Source organism: Phalangium opilio, unplaced genomic scaffold, assembly GCF_054372755.1.
Source record: "Phalangium opilio isolate 3A_F unplaced genomic scaffold, DU_Popi_V2 ptg000041l_1, whole genome shotgun sequence".
Classification (NCBI taxonomy): domain Eukaryota; kingdom Metazoa; phylum Arthropoda; class Arachnida; order Opiliones; family Phalangiidae; genus Phalangium; species Phalangium opilio.
The window spans coordinates 4829450-4845970 of NW_028324165.1; the positions used below are offsets into that span (position 1 = coordinate 4829450).

Here is a 16521-nt window from a genome sequence, read left to right on the forward strand (position 1 = left end):
GCAATGTGTCACAGAAAATTTTCGACTCAAAATCGATTTCCCAAAAAATATACCGCCTTAATTTAATGATTTATTTGTCCAGCATTAAAGGGTATGGGAATTTACAATTTCATATCATATTTTTGCACGAAAGTGGTATTATGTTACACTTTCAAGTCTCTACTTTCAAAATATCAAGATTTTAATATAATTGAACCAAAGTTTCTATTTTTAAAATCCATTGGAAAATCACGAAAATTCAGTTTCGATATATCAATAATTTTGTCTTGTTGGGCTTGTTCGCCCGTTTGATGACATCACTATGACGTGAGGAAAAAAAGCGCGGGAATCCTATACGCGTCGCGAGCTTCTCTCCAGTCTAAACTCTGGGTCTGATAGCAGAGAGAGTGGCACCATCTCACGTGAAAAAATATATCTGTGACGTCGGAGTACGGGAAACGTTTTAGCCTTTCATAAAAAGTGGATTTCAAATAATTTCATTTGAAGCATTTACCAATGCATATTGCCAAATAACCAGAAATCGGAGAATTAAAAGCTTGATATTTTTGAATTCACAGAAATTAATTCTATCTTTTGATATATAAATCAGAGGTTTTTCAAACGAAGCTTCTCATTCCCTTTAAAAATTGTAAAATCCAGAGTTGAAATTACAATTTTAGACCACATCGTGAAATAATTAAATAATAAGAATTGAATGGCGATCTTATAATAATCCAATTTGGTAAAAGCCCTCCCTTAAGAGCTGGGAAGGCACTTAAGAAAATATACTAACGTAAGATAAGGGCTGAATTCGGAACCAAAAATTGTAATCGGAGGAGGTATAATAATCAACATGAGGGGATAGAAAACTGTGTTAATTTTAGCAAAGGGCGATATTCCACCTTGCTCGACTACAAACTTCTATTTAAATTTATGCAACAATAATATCCCTGTTTAATTAAATCTACCGTGCAGCGGCGTTTTCCCCTAGGAACTCCCCCGGCCTAGAAGGCAAGGTTTAAATTTTAACAAACACAAGTGGAGAGAGGGGAGCCAGCCAGTAACAAGGTTCATAGAGACTTACTACCATCTAGATAAAGCCAAGTCCCAATTTCAATGGCAGTTCAACATTAACTCTGTACCTACCAAGCGAGATCTAGGAGAATTTAACAAGTTTAACCCTTTTCAAGGAGATTCGTATTATTACTACCTCTTCACATGGAGGAATAATATCAGAAGTGAGATGAGACTAGAAGTAAAGAGCTCTAGCATTGGTAATAGATCCTGGCACTAGTGAACAAATTTGAGGATTTTATGCCGCTTCCATCGCGCCTACACTAGAGAGAAAAAAATTGGTCGAGTTCCAAAACAATTTCCTACCCCTTCCCCTCAACCTAAAGCCGCGGAACACGGACGCGGGTGCTTGAATCTAGTTCGGCCGTCTACCGCCGCGAGCGTCTCACGTTTTGGAGGGGAAATTTAGAAACCGCTACCAGAGGGCCAACCGTTGGTGTGTTATCAAGAATATTCACTTTCGCCAAGAGAAGAATTTGGTTAGCTCAGTACTTCTAGTCCCTTATCTTACTTCTGATAATATAAATGAGAGAAAAATGTTGGGTGCTTATGTGAGTAGAGTCACCCTATATCATACAGACCATACTGATCTTAATGGGCTACATCTAAAAATGGGCGTTTCTCAGTCATGATATTTTTAGGGTGTTACTGGGGTATAGTTTTGTTGCTCGTAGGAAAGATGAACTTATATAGAGAGGTTGACGTACCTTTTCTCCAAGGAGCACCATCCGCAGTAGGGATTCCTAGCTTGTAAGCACGAGTCACAGCTGGTATGTTGTTCACACATTTCAACCCTCACTTTGCTGATCTGAAAATCACGAGGGAAAAGATTTGAGTTAGATCCAACATCGGCCTCGCAGGAAATACAAACATTGTATTATAAAGTTAAAACCAAAAATTCATTACGCCAAAAGTTATAAAATGCTGTGAAACTAGGAATTTGTTAAAACCCAAAGTAAATATCGTGGTGGTAGCCTAAATTTCACATGACCGTTACATGAATTTTTAACATGAGGCGATAAAGGGAGTGGTGCTGTAGTAGAAGGCGCAGAATTTAACATCAAAGACAATGTTTTCTGTGGGACTATCTGCCCCTTCGAGGGTCTATCTTATCCACCAGGAATACATGCTGCCAATAAGAATTATTGTGACCCTATATCTAAAACGTTTATTTCTATGCGGGGTTTGTGGGCGGGGCTTTAGTACAATCCACCACGAGTCATAATTCGGACGCCTTTCTAACAGTGATTTCATTGGTTGGTAGTAACATGAGGTCGGATGCGCGCTAAAGGTGCACGTGCAGCGAGATAGATTATTCGTTAGGTAAAATTAGTCACACATAATTATTAGTCTAGCTCTTCCCACAAAATCCGCGTAGATACGTTGAGAAAATGGCTACACACTGATTACTATTATCATCAGACATCGTGTCAAAGCGTTTTCTCAGTAATAGAGCATTTCGATGTAACTGAGAAGGTAAAACTAAGAAGCGATAACTAGTTTACTAGGGAGAAGGTATAAAATTTCCACATTTCAAGCTTTATCTCCAGTCCAAACGTAGGTCCGGAGTTGATCCCCGCCTCTAAATTACAACCAGCATCTCATTGGTTCTTGAAAACTCAAGTCAGCGCGACGCGAATGACGAAAATTACAGTCATATTTTCCGACTGAGGAGAGGCGAAATAGCCCGGCCTCCTTTTACGTTCCCCCCCCTGTATTTTGAAAGGGGGACTGGGACTATGGCGCGCGAATACTTAGGCATCTGATACCTTCTCCCTAGTAAACTAGATATCGCTTCTTGGTAAAACTTTGCCTTTCATCTCGCTTTTTGGAGCCTGCGATGTACTCTTTCTGTATCATGAGAGTGCTCAGAGTCAGCAACAAACAGAATACCTCTTTGGTATCAACACCCTTGTATATTCCAATACTGTGGGTTGCATACCACATATTTTACGTCTAAAAAGTCTATTACAAGACTGATTCAAATGAAATTTTCCACAATAATCTATGGCATTAAAATCAACCGTGTAAGCAGGCGGTTTTTGTGATTTTAAACAAGCGCAGTTTAAAAACCGTACTGCCATCTATTAAAGACCAGAGGTAAGAGTGATTGTTGAAAAGAAAAATTCGAAATAGCAAGTGAATCGTGTTTCGTCCGTTAGGCTGACTAAAACTTCATTTAAAAATTTTCTTAAAGGCATTTGATAACTAGGGGATAATTTACTTTCTGTTAAGGCTAATTTAAAGTGATGGGAAAGAGGTTTCACCGTTTGAACGTGATAAGCTTAAGTCCTCGCACATTTTGGCCCCCTTTAATAAATGGCCCTTGGTGCTTAAAGGGTTTGCCTAGATTATTGAATTAGGCTTAGTGCAAAGTTTTGCGGTCTTGTTAATAAATACGCAATTTACATTAACAAATAAAAATATATTTCACAATATTTGTCAATTTTAGTCTTTTGTTTGGGATTTTTGAGTTTTAAAGAATGAATATTCTGTTGAATTTTTCTAAATTTTACGTCAGATAGGTTTTACACCATTTAAAATAAACTAGCGGTTTTCATTAGCGGTTATTATACTATTTTTTTCAGGATTGCCAAGATTTTTCATTTCAAAAGTTCCCTGGTACCGTCTTAAGCCTTTTTCCCCTCAGTAATGTAGGAAAGTTGTTTGAATATTGCGTTCAAATATGACTAGTATCAGAATTGGGTAATAGAAGGAGACATTCTGTATCCTCTAAATACTTTAGTTATGTAACATGATTCTTCCAAGGTTCACCCTTTTTGGTTGCTCTCCAGCTCATCAAACTTAATTTAAGATGGGCATCGCACCGTGCTAGGGTGAACTCTATAACTGTTTGGCCAGTACTAAATCTTCAGCAATCAACCCACAAACCTTGATTGTCTTGACGTGGGACAAAAATCCACAAGCGCACGCGCCTAGGCAAATGGTTTTGCACTAATAGAGCAATGATGAGGGAACTATTTATCACGTATAGTAACCATACTATAATAAATGTAAAATGTTGTTGGAAAGAATCACGTTACAACTATCCCGCTTTGTGGTGGGTACACTTCTCTCGAAGAGAAGTATTATATACTTCTGCTAATACTTTTATAAAGGTTAACGCTATCAAATATTCTAATCCAACGTCTGTCTGGTCATTTCATTGTACAGGGAGCCCAGCCAAAAATTTAAATTCCTTATAGGAAAATTAAGAATTTTTTTCCGGGGTTATAGGAGAAAAAATATGTTTTATAGGAAAATATAGGACTAAAAATGCACATAGTTTTGGCTTATATAAATAAAAACTTTACTTCGAAAAGAGGAACTTAATTAAAATATAACATATAAAAAATCCTGGACTCCGCAATTTCGGTGTCTAGTCAAATGTAATCTCGATAAAAGACCAAAATTTTGATAAATTTTATGCAAAAACTTCGACATAGTTAAAAATACAGGACATTATAGCACGTTTCATGAAATTATAGGATAATATAGAACAGGTCCAAAAATATAGGATTTTATAGTAATTATAGGACAGCTGGGCTCCCTCATTCTCCCTTTAAGCACGAGTGAAGATTAGTGTGTCGTCAAATCCCTGGGCTTTTATGTACTTGGCCTACAAGAGTGAATATACATATTTTGTCGTACATCTATTGAAAAATTTATTCTCAATTAACAACTTTAAAAATTCAGAATTTTCAAGCATCAGCGGGAATATTTCTTTCAAAAGTACTCGAGTTTACTTCTTGGGAAACAGACGAGCGTTTAAAGGGACACTATTGGCAAAAATTAAGTATTTTTATTTTGATTCCTTATGTTGAAATATGCCGCCTTGATTTGTTTCAGATTTTTTGAAGCACTATTTATAGTATTAAACAAAAATTGAAGTTTTGTATCCAAAACATGCATTTGAATTTTGGTAAAGCGACCTACCGGCCAATCAGCGCCCGCGATTGATAAGAGGCAATCCCCAAAGATTTTCTCAGTGGAGTCTCATTTACGTCGTCTGCATTAGGTTCGGAAATCTATATTCTACTTTTCAGAACTCAAAAGAAAGGCGCAGGTTTGATCATTTAACGAATAACGGATAAGGAACATTAATAATTAGCAGGTTTATGTTTTTACATCTCACTTACACGGAAATTTTTCTCTTAAACTTACTATATTGAAATGCGGCGTGTCGTAATTTTGTTCTATATCTGATAATCTGAGTGTCTAGTTATTAGTCTTAGGAATAGGAAGATCAGTGTTCTTTGTGACGTTCGGGATTGAAAAAATTAAAAAAAATCCATCTTTTAAACCTCAGCAGAGTCAATCTACAACACAATTACTAGCGTCCTCAAACTTTAGCAGACGACGGGTCCCGGGGTGTCAATGGTGACGAGGCCACTCTAAAAAAATACTTATTTCCCGCCCTTGGGAACTCACCTTTTGCTATTTGAAGCAGACAGCATACGACTAAATATTCTCTAAACTTCACGGGATTGGTTGATTTGTCTCTATCCCTAAAGAGGTTTTTATTGGCCGGTAGGTAAGTGTGCTAAAATCGAAACCCATTGCTAAGCCTAACAAATTTTAAAAAAATTAACTTTCATTGAAAAAAATGTTTGAAAAATCAGAAAAAATTAGAGACTTCATATTTAATTAAAACAAACCAGGAAAAAATTAAACACGGCACTAAGATTTTCAGCTGAGAGTCTCCCTTTAAGGGTTTTGGACAGCGAGTAAGAGTCGCTCGTGTTCGAAAATATTTCTTACATCGCCGCCATAAAGCGAGCCAAGGCCTAGGAAAGAAGCCTTTTATAATTAAGGCCCCTCTTGGTCCAAAACCGTAAGTAAAACTCTGGGGCTGCAGGCCAGCTCTGGAAAATCCCATATTTCATAACTAAGTCACGCCTAAGCCTTGGTTCTTCATTAAGCCTCACTTCTATGCCGAGAAAGGCCTTCCAAAGAGAGGATGACACTCAATATTACTCTCTTCACATGTTGTTCCTTTAATGTGATGTGAATTTACATAACTAGGAATACATAGATTTCTAATACTTGGAATATTTAACGGGTCATTTCTGGGCCTTTCTACTTGAATTAAAACCGTTATCACTGACGTCATGCATAATGTATTTGAACTTAGTAACCACGTGATATTGACGTAGCTAGCGAACTATGAGCGTCGAACCCAAATGTAAACAAGTTCTCTTTGCGTCGTGTGCACGTGTATATAGACGGTTACTGAGAGGGGAGGAGCTACGGGGATGTGAGGTCAATATTGGTAGTCTAAATTGTACGGCCTGAGCTGACGACTTCCAATATGGTCGCCAAAACCGAGGGTGTGACGTCAGAGAGAATTTAGAAGGGGAGTGGAAGGGGTGGTTTGGAATGTAGCGCAACGTCGTCTGCTAAACGTTAACTAGGCAGGTCGATTTCCGGTATGATGCGTTTGTAATAGATAGATTTTAGAACACGTGACCGGAAACTCGCCTACCCCAAAAAGCTCAACGTGACATCTTGTTTGGGCGTCATCACGTTTAATAGAGTCAAAGGGGGGGCCTTCCACTCCCCTTCTAAATTCTCTCTGGTGACGTCACGAGAAAGTTCGTGGTAGCAGACTATAGACCTAGGGTCGACGGTTGTCCAAGATACGTAACAGCCAATGAGACAGGAGGAAGAAGGAGCTAGCGGTTTTAGCGAAGTTTTAAGCCCTTCCCCTTACCTGCAATCTGATATTAGTATGGAGTCTAGGGTATTCCTGACATTAACATGTATCATATTTTTTCTTTATCAGGTATTACCTGTAGTACGTTTCCGTCTGATAATATCAGGGTACTTTGACTGCCTATGCTATAACGAAGTCGCGGGTAACAGCTAGTAATGTATATTTGTAGCCTTGGGTGTTGAAGTTGTTGTGTACTTCATGAAAAGAAGAACAATAAATTGATGGATCTATCCAAATTCTTTGATTATTCAGAATTATCTAAAACGTTCAATCCTACCAGCAATATATCGATTTCGTCTAATTGGAATCTTTAATTGGCAATTTTCTGCATGGGCCTTTCTGTTTGAACTGAAGGGGAGGCGGTGTAAAAATGGTCACCCCTGACGTCATGCATAATTTATTTGAACTTAGAAATCACGTGGTTTCGACTTAGTTTAATTGCCCCTTCGTAGCGACTCTCGCGACCCATGAATTTTTTCAATGCTGAATTACGAGATAGAGGTAGGCCTATACCGAACTTCTCAGTCATCAACTTATTTAACAGTTAAAGAAATTGCCGTTTCTAAAACCTATAATGGCAAAAAAAATCATGAAGTTCTCTTATATTTCCGCGCTGAAACTGTGCAGCAGACAGCTAAAAAGGTCGTGAACTCGATGGTTGTCCTACACATCTGAAAAGCCAATGAAACTATGTATTCCTGGTCCTACAAACTAAGCACGGTACAATAACTCTATAAATGATTATTAGCTAATAGTAGAGATGTAGGTCGGTAATTTGAGAAATACCGTCGTAAATAATCGATTTAAATCATACCGTAGTTTTACAATTATAATTTACCGCTGTAAATTACGAAACAGTTTCAAAATTTTGGAGCTCAGAGTAAAACCTCAATTTCCCATTAGATGGCGCAGTTTAAAGCACCTAAACTAGGTATGAAGTGCTCATAATTCAAGATTAATAAACTACATACACGAGAAAATATATTTCCATAAATTACCAAAATATTAACGGGCAAATTAGCGTTTTTAAAAATTACGGTAATTTCACTTCTCTAGATAATAGCAGAAGTGAGATGAGACTAGAAGTGAAAGGCTCTAGCATTGGTAATAGATCCTGGAACTAGTGAACAAATTTGAGGATTTTATGTCGCTTCAATCGAGCCTACACTAGAGAGAAAAAAATTGGTCGAGTTCCAAAAACATTTCCTATCCCCTTCCCTTCAACCTAAAGCCACGGAACACGGACGCGGGTGCTTGAATCTAGTTCGGCCGTCTACCGCCGCGAGCGTCTCACGTTTTGGAGGGAAAATTCAGAAACCGCTACTAGAGGGCCAACCGTTCTTGTGTTATCAAGAATATTCACTTTCGCCGAGTGAAGAATTTGGTTAGCTCAGTACTTCGGGTCTCATCTCACTTCTGATAATAGTATCGAATTTGTTGATGCTTAATAACAATAATAATATATCAGTTTCAAAAGACTAGAGACCGATTTATACGTTAATATAACAAAAATACAAATTAATCCTCACTAAATTGTTTACATTTAAAACAATTATTCGGCATTCTGAGCAGCGCGCGAAAATTGTGTCAATTGAATTCGCCATTTACACATTGTGACCTTTGACATCTAAGGCAGATCGAACCAATGAAATCAAGTTTCGTTACAACACGCAGTTTTAAATTATATACGGCAGCAAAATGAAAGACCGTTCGCGATAAATGTCATTAAATAAAACATTTTCAACAAACTCTACCAAACATTGCTATAATCTAATACTTATAATTTAGTAATTAGCCTTATTCCTGATCAGCGCCACCTACCCATAGATCCTTTCATAAAGTTTAAAGCTATCAAATATTCTACTCCAAAACACTTCCGAAATGCCGGCGCGAATAACAACCTCATTTCTAATACCAGGGATCCATGTAATTTTAGAAGTAGGAATGGAGAACGGTTAGTATTTACTTCAGTCCGAACAGAAGTAAGATAAGGGACTAGAAGTAATATTTCCTGGCACTAGTGAACAAATTTGAGGATTTTATGTCGCTTCAATCGAGCCTACACTAGAGAAAAAAAAATTGGTCGAGTTCCAAAAACATTTCCTATCCCCTTCCCCTCAACCTAAAGCCACGGAACACGGACGCGGGTGCCGTCTACCGCCACGAGCGTCTCACGTTTTGGAGGGAAAATTCAGAAACCGCTACTAGAGGGCCAACCGTTGGAGTGTTATCAAGAATATTCACTTTCGCCAAGTGAAGAATTTGGTTAGGTCAGTACTTCTAGTCCCCTATCCTACTTCAGGTCCGACGCATAGCCCAGTATAGAGCCTCATCCCTTCAACACGCAACGAAATTTTTAAATTATCTTATTGTATCACTTAAACTACGTTCTGATGACGTTGCTGACGGGGATGGCGAAAAATACAGGGTGTTTCTGATAACTCTGCCATTAAATTATGAAGCACGTACTTTGGGCGATTTTGAGTCGAAAACATGCTACGAGATTTTGAAGTTCGGTCAATGTTTTCAAGTTAAAATATGAGTGTATTACGGATGACCCCTTAAATTTAATTAAGAAACTGAAAGACAATGATTTCTAATTTAATTCGGCTAGTTGGAAGACTCATCAGATACACCCTGCATACCTATTGGGCGTTACTAACGGATTCGGTAATGAAAAAGTTATCTATTAGTATTTATAGGGTTAACTGATAAGTGGCTGGTGTAGCCTAAATAAGAGACAATTCACTTCGCCATCCCTTTGAAAAAGTAAGAACTTTTTGAGGGTACGCTTTAAGCCTTGGCCTTGTATACACGATCTGGCAATTTAAGGCGGTTTTTGGCTCTCTCTCCCTTAATTATCCTACAAAACAGATTCTTGTTTTCCCCCCCCCCTACACACACACCCCTTCATCTTGGGGGGGAGGGGGCGGCTATTTTTCCATTAGATATCTCGAATAACTCTCGGACCCCTTGGTTTTCTTTAATGGACATCCGCAAAACTTCGTCAAGAGCGCCAGCGAATATTTCAAGAATGTGGAAAAAGAGCGGGAAAACTCGGGTTGTCATGGAAACGGCGTATTTAAGACGCGCCACTTTACGCTAGAGTTATACGCTTTTCGCGCCTTTTTCCTTCTCATTACATGATTTTACCATTAACTTCGAATTAGACTTAATTAACAACGAAATTTGGTTTTAAGGCGTATCATCATAATGGTCTTATTTACCTTGTAAGGTGTTGTGACGTAAATAAACTGTTCCGATTGGTCGAAAGACATTTTCGGCAGCACCGGGTATCCCTCGTCAACGGCTACTTCGTCAAATTCGTCCGCTTGAACGCTGGTTGATAGCAATAACTGAAAAAGGGTGAAATTTATCAATTAGTCATCGCTGTCAATTAAAAGTGATGATTGAGATCATATAACTGTTATTCAGAGTTCGAAAACAACCGGGTTTTATTTAAAAAAACCCAGCGCACAGGGTTTTTTAATATTTATAATTTAGCAGTTGAATTTTAGTAATTGTCATTAAAACGTCACTGCTTACTAAAAATAATCTTCAAATGTTTCACAAAAAAATAATAAATATTATTAAATAATAGTTTTGAAGTTGAAATGTTCAATAAATATCTTAAATTAGGCCTATCTTTAAAATGAAATTATTTTTGCATTTAAATTCAACAAAATTGATGAATTTAGTGATATAGGTACAAGCAGGGATAGATGTAATTTAGAAGCAGGAATGGAGAACAGTTAGTATTTACTTCAGTCCGACTCGTAGACCACCCAGTATAGAGCCCCTCCCTCCAACTCGTAACGAAAATTTAAAATTATCTTATTGGCTCATTTAAACTACGTTTTGATGACGTTGCTGACAGGGAGGGCGAAAAATACGTAATTCCTTTTTACCTCTGTCGCTATGACCCGCCTCTTCTTTTATACCGCCCGTCCCGGGGAAGTGGGTCCGGAACTTTGACGCGCGCCCACATTATTCTGTTCTCCATTCCTACTTCTCAAATTAAATCTATCCCTGGTGGCCTGGTCTCAATTATTTCTTCAATCCCTTTACTACAAAATTGTAAAAAGGTACATGAACTACAGAAGACAACTTACGGTCGTAAGTTTCGTAACCTTAGGAAATTTTAGTATATTTAAAAAGGTCCAAAACCCATCAATAAGAATCAAGCGTAAAAACAAATTCAATCTTGTAAATTAACTTTGACTTAAATTGAATCAAAATAAATACAATGACTTTGAACAGTGAATACAAATTTGTCAAGCTGGGGGGGAGCGAGTATATCTAGGGGCAGATCTTCCCCCCCCCCATTTAAGGCGAAAATGTCCGCGACGTTATAAAGGGGTCACAGGATGACCCCGAGGTCCATCTTATTAAATAAGAAAGCGTCAAGAAGAAATCTTTGTTTCGCTCACAAAAACGAAGCTGCTGTCAAAAGGGGTCGGACACGTAAAATTTTTATGAAGAAAATTTTATCGAAAAATTCATTTAGAGAAAACATTTTTCAAAGTTTCCACTTTAAGACGAAATTTCCGTGTCCATTCAGAGCCGTCTAATTAATTCACGTTTCATTTGAAAAATCTTATTAAAAGCTTAAATTACAAAGCCGATACTAGAATCTCCCCACTTAGTGTCGTGGGCGGATTATCGCGACGAAATAAGAATTCCCCCTGTCATAGTTCATACAACTTTTGGAAAACCGATTTCCCTGAGTTTTCCTGGACTTTCCCAGTTTTTTTCCACATATTTCCCTGACTCTTCCCGTTTTTTCCAAATATTCCCCAGATTTTTTCATATATTTCCCTGACTCTTCCCGTTTTTTCCAAATATCCCCCAGATTTTTTCATATATTTCCCTGACTCTTCCCGTTTTTTCCAAATATTCCCCAGATTTTGTCATATATTTCCCTGACTCTTCCCGTTTTTTCCAAATATTCCCCAGATTTTTTCCATATATTTTCAGGGTTTTTCCCATATATTTCTCTGAGTTTCTCCGGTTTTCCCATATATATGGAGTAATAGTTGAAGCAACCCCTACAGAGCAAAATTAACTCAAACTTCAGAAATTTTCCAGATTTGCCTGAATTTCACTAAAAATTCTAAATTTCCTTGAGATGTCCCTGTTTTTGTTGTCAACTATTTCAGAGTTTTCCCCGCTTTCCAGGTTTGAATATATTTCTATCACAATGAAACTAAACTTTGAAAAACAAATGACAAAATGAAAACTGAATTTAATATTATTTCATTAAACAAAGTTCTAAGCAATGAATACTACACTCCTGCCAGCAATATCTAGCACTGATCTTCATATTAACCAGAGTATTAACCATACGAAACTTCACGCAACAAACTTCTACAGTGATATCAATATCATTGCTCCTTGCCTTTTCTACAGGTAGCAAATTACGGCGGACGTATACAATATACTAAACTCGACAGTGTAAAAGTAGCTCATAATGAAAATTGGTAAATGCATGGTACCATGCTACCCGGACTCGTACACCATCATCAAGCTTGGCAATGAGAAAATATTGTATCGTATCGAAACTACATCCGTTTATAAACGGCCAAAGACTCTAGAATTAAGCGCGTAGTGTCCATTCTCTCGTGGCTACCCCCTTAACAACAAACCCCACGTAGCCTTTTATCGAGATTGGACCAAAAGAATAAGTCTTTCTTTTTTTCTATACTACTTCTTATTTTCTTTCACCCACCCGTCTATCTTTCGATGGTGAAATAAATGTGATTCCCGTTTTTGGGGTTGCCGCCACTGAGTCGATCTGAGTCCCTCATCCACCGACCCATCTATCTATCCTTTCATAAGTTTATCATGCCTCTAAGTACACAAATACGGGTTTCAACTGGGCATCTTCCGCAGGCTACTTTGACGTCAGAACTCGTATAGCGCTTAGAGTAAGATCCGAAGAGAGAAAATTATGAAATTTCTGTCGCGGTGCTGCCACCAAGCGGTCGAGACGATTACTAAATGGGTCACGTGAAAAAAAAATAATCCAATGGAATAAAGGAGATTTTTACGTTTCGTATAGGCAGGCATTGGGGGGAACGAATTTTACTTAAGCAACCCCAAATCCCTCTCTCTCGTGAGATAGAGGCGGTTTCATTCCTGAAACATTCTAAAAGGGTAAAAGAAACGCTAGGCTAGGCAGTACAATTGTGTATTGAAGTTGAGGTGATAAATGATACCAGGAGCAGATGACAAAGGAGTCTCGGACGCTAGCTTCCATAATGTAGAGGGCAATGGGATCCGCGAACGTCACGGTTATTAACCAAAATCATTACGCCAGTGCCACCTCTCGTAGGAAATTTGAGCTTTATTTTCCAACCAATAGCGTGGCTGCAAAGTCTCGAAAGGAGATCTGGGAAATCGCGTCTGGAGCCTCTCTTTAAAAATACGTATCGTCTGCTTATAATTAGCCTAGGCTTAACGAGTATTAGAGTTAAAAAATGGATTTCAACGGCTTTTTAATCTTTTTTTAGGCTAAAATTGATAATGAAAAGCCCAGCGAGTAACGTATGTACACTATTAAAAAACTAAAAATGTGTTTCAGTGCCAATTTTTTCTAAATTTCTTCTTGAATTAAATGATAGCTATAAGAGGTTGGGAAAAGAAATCACTCACGATCTTTTAAAGCCCAAAAAGTAAGAGATAGTTATATCGTTTTCCAACCTCTTGTAGCAGTCAATTAATTCAAAAGAAATACGGAATATTTTGGCCCTAAAACACATATATAACATTGTGTTTCGGCATCTTTTAAAACCTTGCTTTTATCTTTTGAAAACCCGAGTGCAATCATTCCAGTGGGCACAAATTGTTAATTAAGCCTTGGCTTACCTGGGTTTCTCTGCTAGTTTGGACTTAATTTGACCCTATTTAGTAGGTTTAAAGTCACAAAATGTAGTCTTATCTTTTATCTTAATACCAACGGTTACAGCTGTTTGAATAAAGTAATTATATTGTGTATATTTATGTCGCGATCGGATAAGACGAACCTCAGTAGCCACCGTTAGTCCGTTATTACAAAAAAATTCCCAGCAGACTTTGGTGCCAGATATAATCCACCAAAAGCATCGTCTGCTATAATGTCTGATAGCGCCTCTATGGCAAACGATACCGCTACAGCTGTGACGTACGCGGGTGCCATTGCCCTCTATATTGTGGAAGCTAGCGTCCGAGACTCCTTTGTCATCTGCTCCTGATGATACGGAGAGACTATAGGGTTTCATTAAAGGGAGCCAGACAAACACTATTGCCATAGGAGTAGCAGCCATTTCTCTACTTAGAGGCATGATAAACTTATGATCCTTTCCTTATTGGTCTGGTTTTTTTTTTCTGGTAATTTAATATTAGATTTTCCGCGTAAAAACAGCAGCGGCGGCATCAGACGGATGAAGAAAGAACTACTAAGCTTATATTAGGTTCCGCTCTGATATTTGATTTATAAAATTGAAGGAGCAAAAAGTGGATTAAGATCCTAACGTAACTTAACGTTGTTTAACGGGGGGTGTTACACCGTCTCTCTGTCTCTTTCGCGGCTCAATACACCTTACAAAATGGCTTTTACACGGTTTTTATCGTTTTAGACAAGGGTCACGGCAACGAATTGTTTGGAACAATGGACTCGTCTCGTCAAAGGCTTAATTAAATTGGGAGTGCCCGTAACGCGCAGTTTGAATAAAATTTCATATTTATTACGGTAGGATTATATACCAAGGAAGTTACTTAGGTTCTGTTCCGATTTGGTGGAGAGCGTTAAAACGAAGATGGCGCTAGTCTCGTTATTCTTCCTCACATAGACAATGTCTTTATTATAAGTCCCTACGGCAGACCGATACTTATGTTTTATAGGGAAATGTCATATATCACAGAGTTTTCAACTTTTCATGCGCGTGCTTCTTGAACAAGTTGGGAAACCAAAATAAACCTCTCTGAGTCGAGACGCAATTAAGAGGTTTTTCGTAAATAATTAAATAATTAAATAAATTAATAAATTGATATTAATTATTTTAATCGTCAGTAATTTGCCTTAATTCTAGTTAAGTCGATTTAAGAAACGTTATTCCTAAAATCATTTTAAACATAGCTATCATTCACGTTTGAAGTCTAGAGTATGCCTTTTTAACAATTTTTAGAAATTTAGAGTATATATGTTGGCCTATTCCCGATAAGGGGTAAGAAATAGCGCAATTGCGTGAACCTTTGGTGGAAGCCCCGACATTGGGAGGCTAGACGTTTCTATTAACCCTAGCCAATATCCGCATAAATCTTATTCCTAACGACTGTTAACCTGCGAACGCGGTCCGGATATAGCAGATACGTTTGCTCCCATTTGCCAACTACGAACGCGGTAACAGACAGACAGACATACATACAGACGCGTCCAGTGTAATACCTCTCCGTCACGTCATCGTTTCTAGGAGAAGTAATATGTGTTGGAATAATAATAAGTATGAAGTTTAGAATACTGCTAAATTCGTGGATAAGTTCGATAAGACGGCGGTCGACCTGACTCCCATAGTTTCATCAAGAAGCGATATCTAGTTTACTAGGGAGAACGTATAAGATGCCCAAGTACTCGCACGCCATAGTCCCAGTCCCCCTTTAAAAATACAAGGGGGGGCGTAAAAGGAGGTCAGGCTATTTCGCCTCTCTTCAGTCGGAAAATATGACTGTAATTTTCGTCATTCGCGTCGCGCTGACGTGAGTTTTCAAGAACAAATAAGACACTTGTTGTAATTTAGAGGCGGGGATTAACTCCGGACCTACGTTTGGACTGGAGATAAAGCTAGAAATGTGGCGGGTTTTAACCTTCTCCCTAGTAAACTATATATCGCTTCTTGGTTTCATGGTGTGTAGATATAGTTTAGGAAAGGTTAGACTTCCGTTTGCTCAGGTTAAGTTAGGCTTAAGTTTGCTCCGGTTAGCTTAGGTTTACGTATGCTCACATTAGGAAGTTAGAGTTAGGTTTGATTCAATAGGTAGGGAGTCAGATTGCTGTTTTCCAGCCCTGTACCCCTTGATATAAAGAAAAGAAAAGAAAAACTAAATTGATATCCGCATTCATTGGAATTCGAGTAAGTATCGCGACTCGAGTTATTGGGTTTGGAGCCGCGACTCATTCAACATCGTCGTTATGGGCTTCCCGTAAATCAGCCAAAAATAAAGATAGGGGGGGGGGAATTTTCCCGGTTCTAATAAAAGAGGAAACGTCAATTTTCACCAACTGTGAAATAAGTCTGTCAAGGGGGTTAACCGGGTCGCTTTCCACTCCTAGCTCCGTCTCTAGCTTCCAATTCTCTCTCGGAAAGACGAGAGAGAGAGAGAGAGAGCGATAGATAGACAAGGATGCGGGACGGGACGGGACCAAGCTAAGGAAACGGCAGCTGCGGGGGAGTCGGAAAAACTGACAAGAAACGGAGGCGAGGAAAGAAAAGGGCAACCCGACGTCAGAAAAGCCAAAGACGCAGTTATTTTAACGAAATGATAACAGAGACTTCGAAACAACCCGCGTTAAAGGCCGATTTCCAGCCAAAAGGATTCTAGCAAACTGAAACCGAGTGCTCATCGAGACTAACAATGGAGCGACCGTGCCAATTTTCGAAGCCCCGCTGGGACAAAAGTTGGAAGGCTAATTGAAAGCCGTGCAATGTGGTTCCAAGAAGTTATATCAGTATCTCAGAGAGAAGGTATAAGATGCCTTTGTATTCGCGCGCCATAGT

The 16521-nt window shown here is 38.5% G+C and overlaps 1 protein-coding gene across 6 annotated transcripts in view; it reads right to left on the bottom strand.

The window, feature by feature from the left end:
• Positions 1 to 16521, bottom strand: part of LOC149679514 (plexin-B-like) — a 293178-nt gene that overhangs the window by 25785 nt on the left and 250872 nt on the right. For all 6 annotated transcript variants that reach the window (XM_089835325.1, XM_089835323.1, XM_089835324.1 and 3 more), the window contains 2 exons: positions 9997 to 10125; positions 1761 to 1861 (listed from right to left, as the gene is read on the bottom strand). In XM_089835325.1, coding sequence (XP_089691451.1) covers positions 1761 to 1861; positions 9997 to 10125 — 230 coding nt within the window. The remainder of the gene's footprint in view (positions 1 to 1760; positions 1862 to 9996; positions 10126 to 16521) is intronic.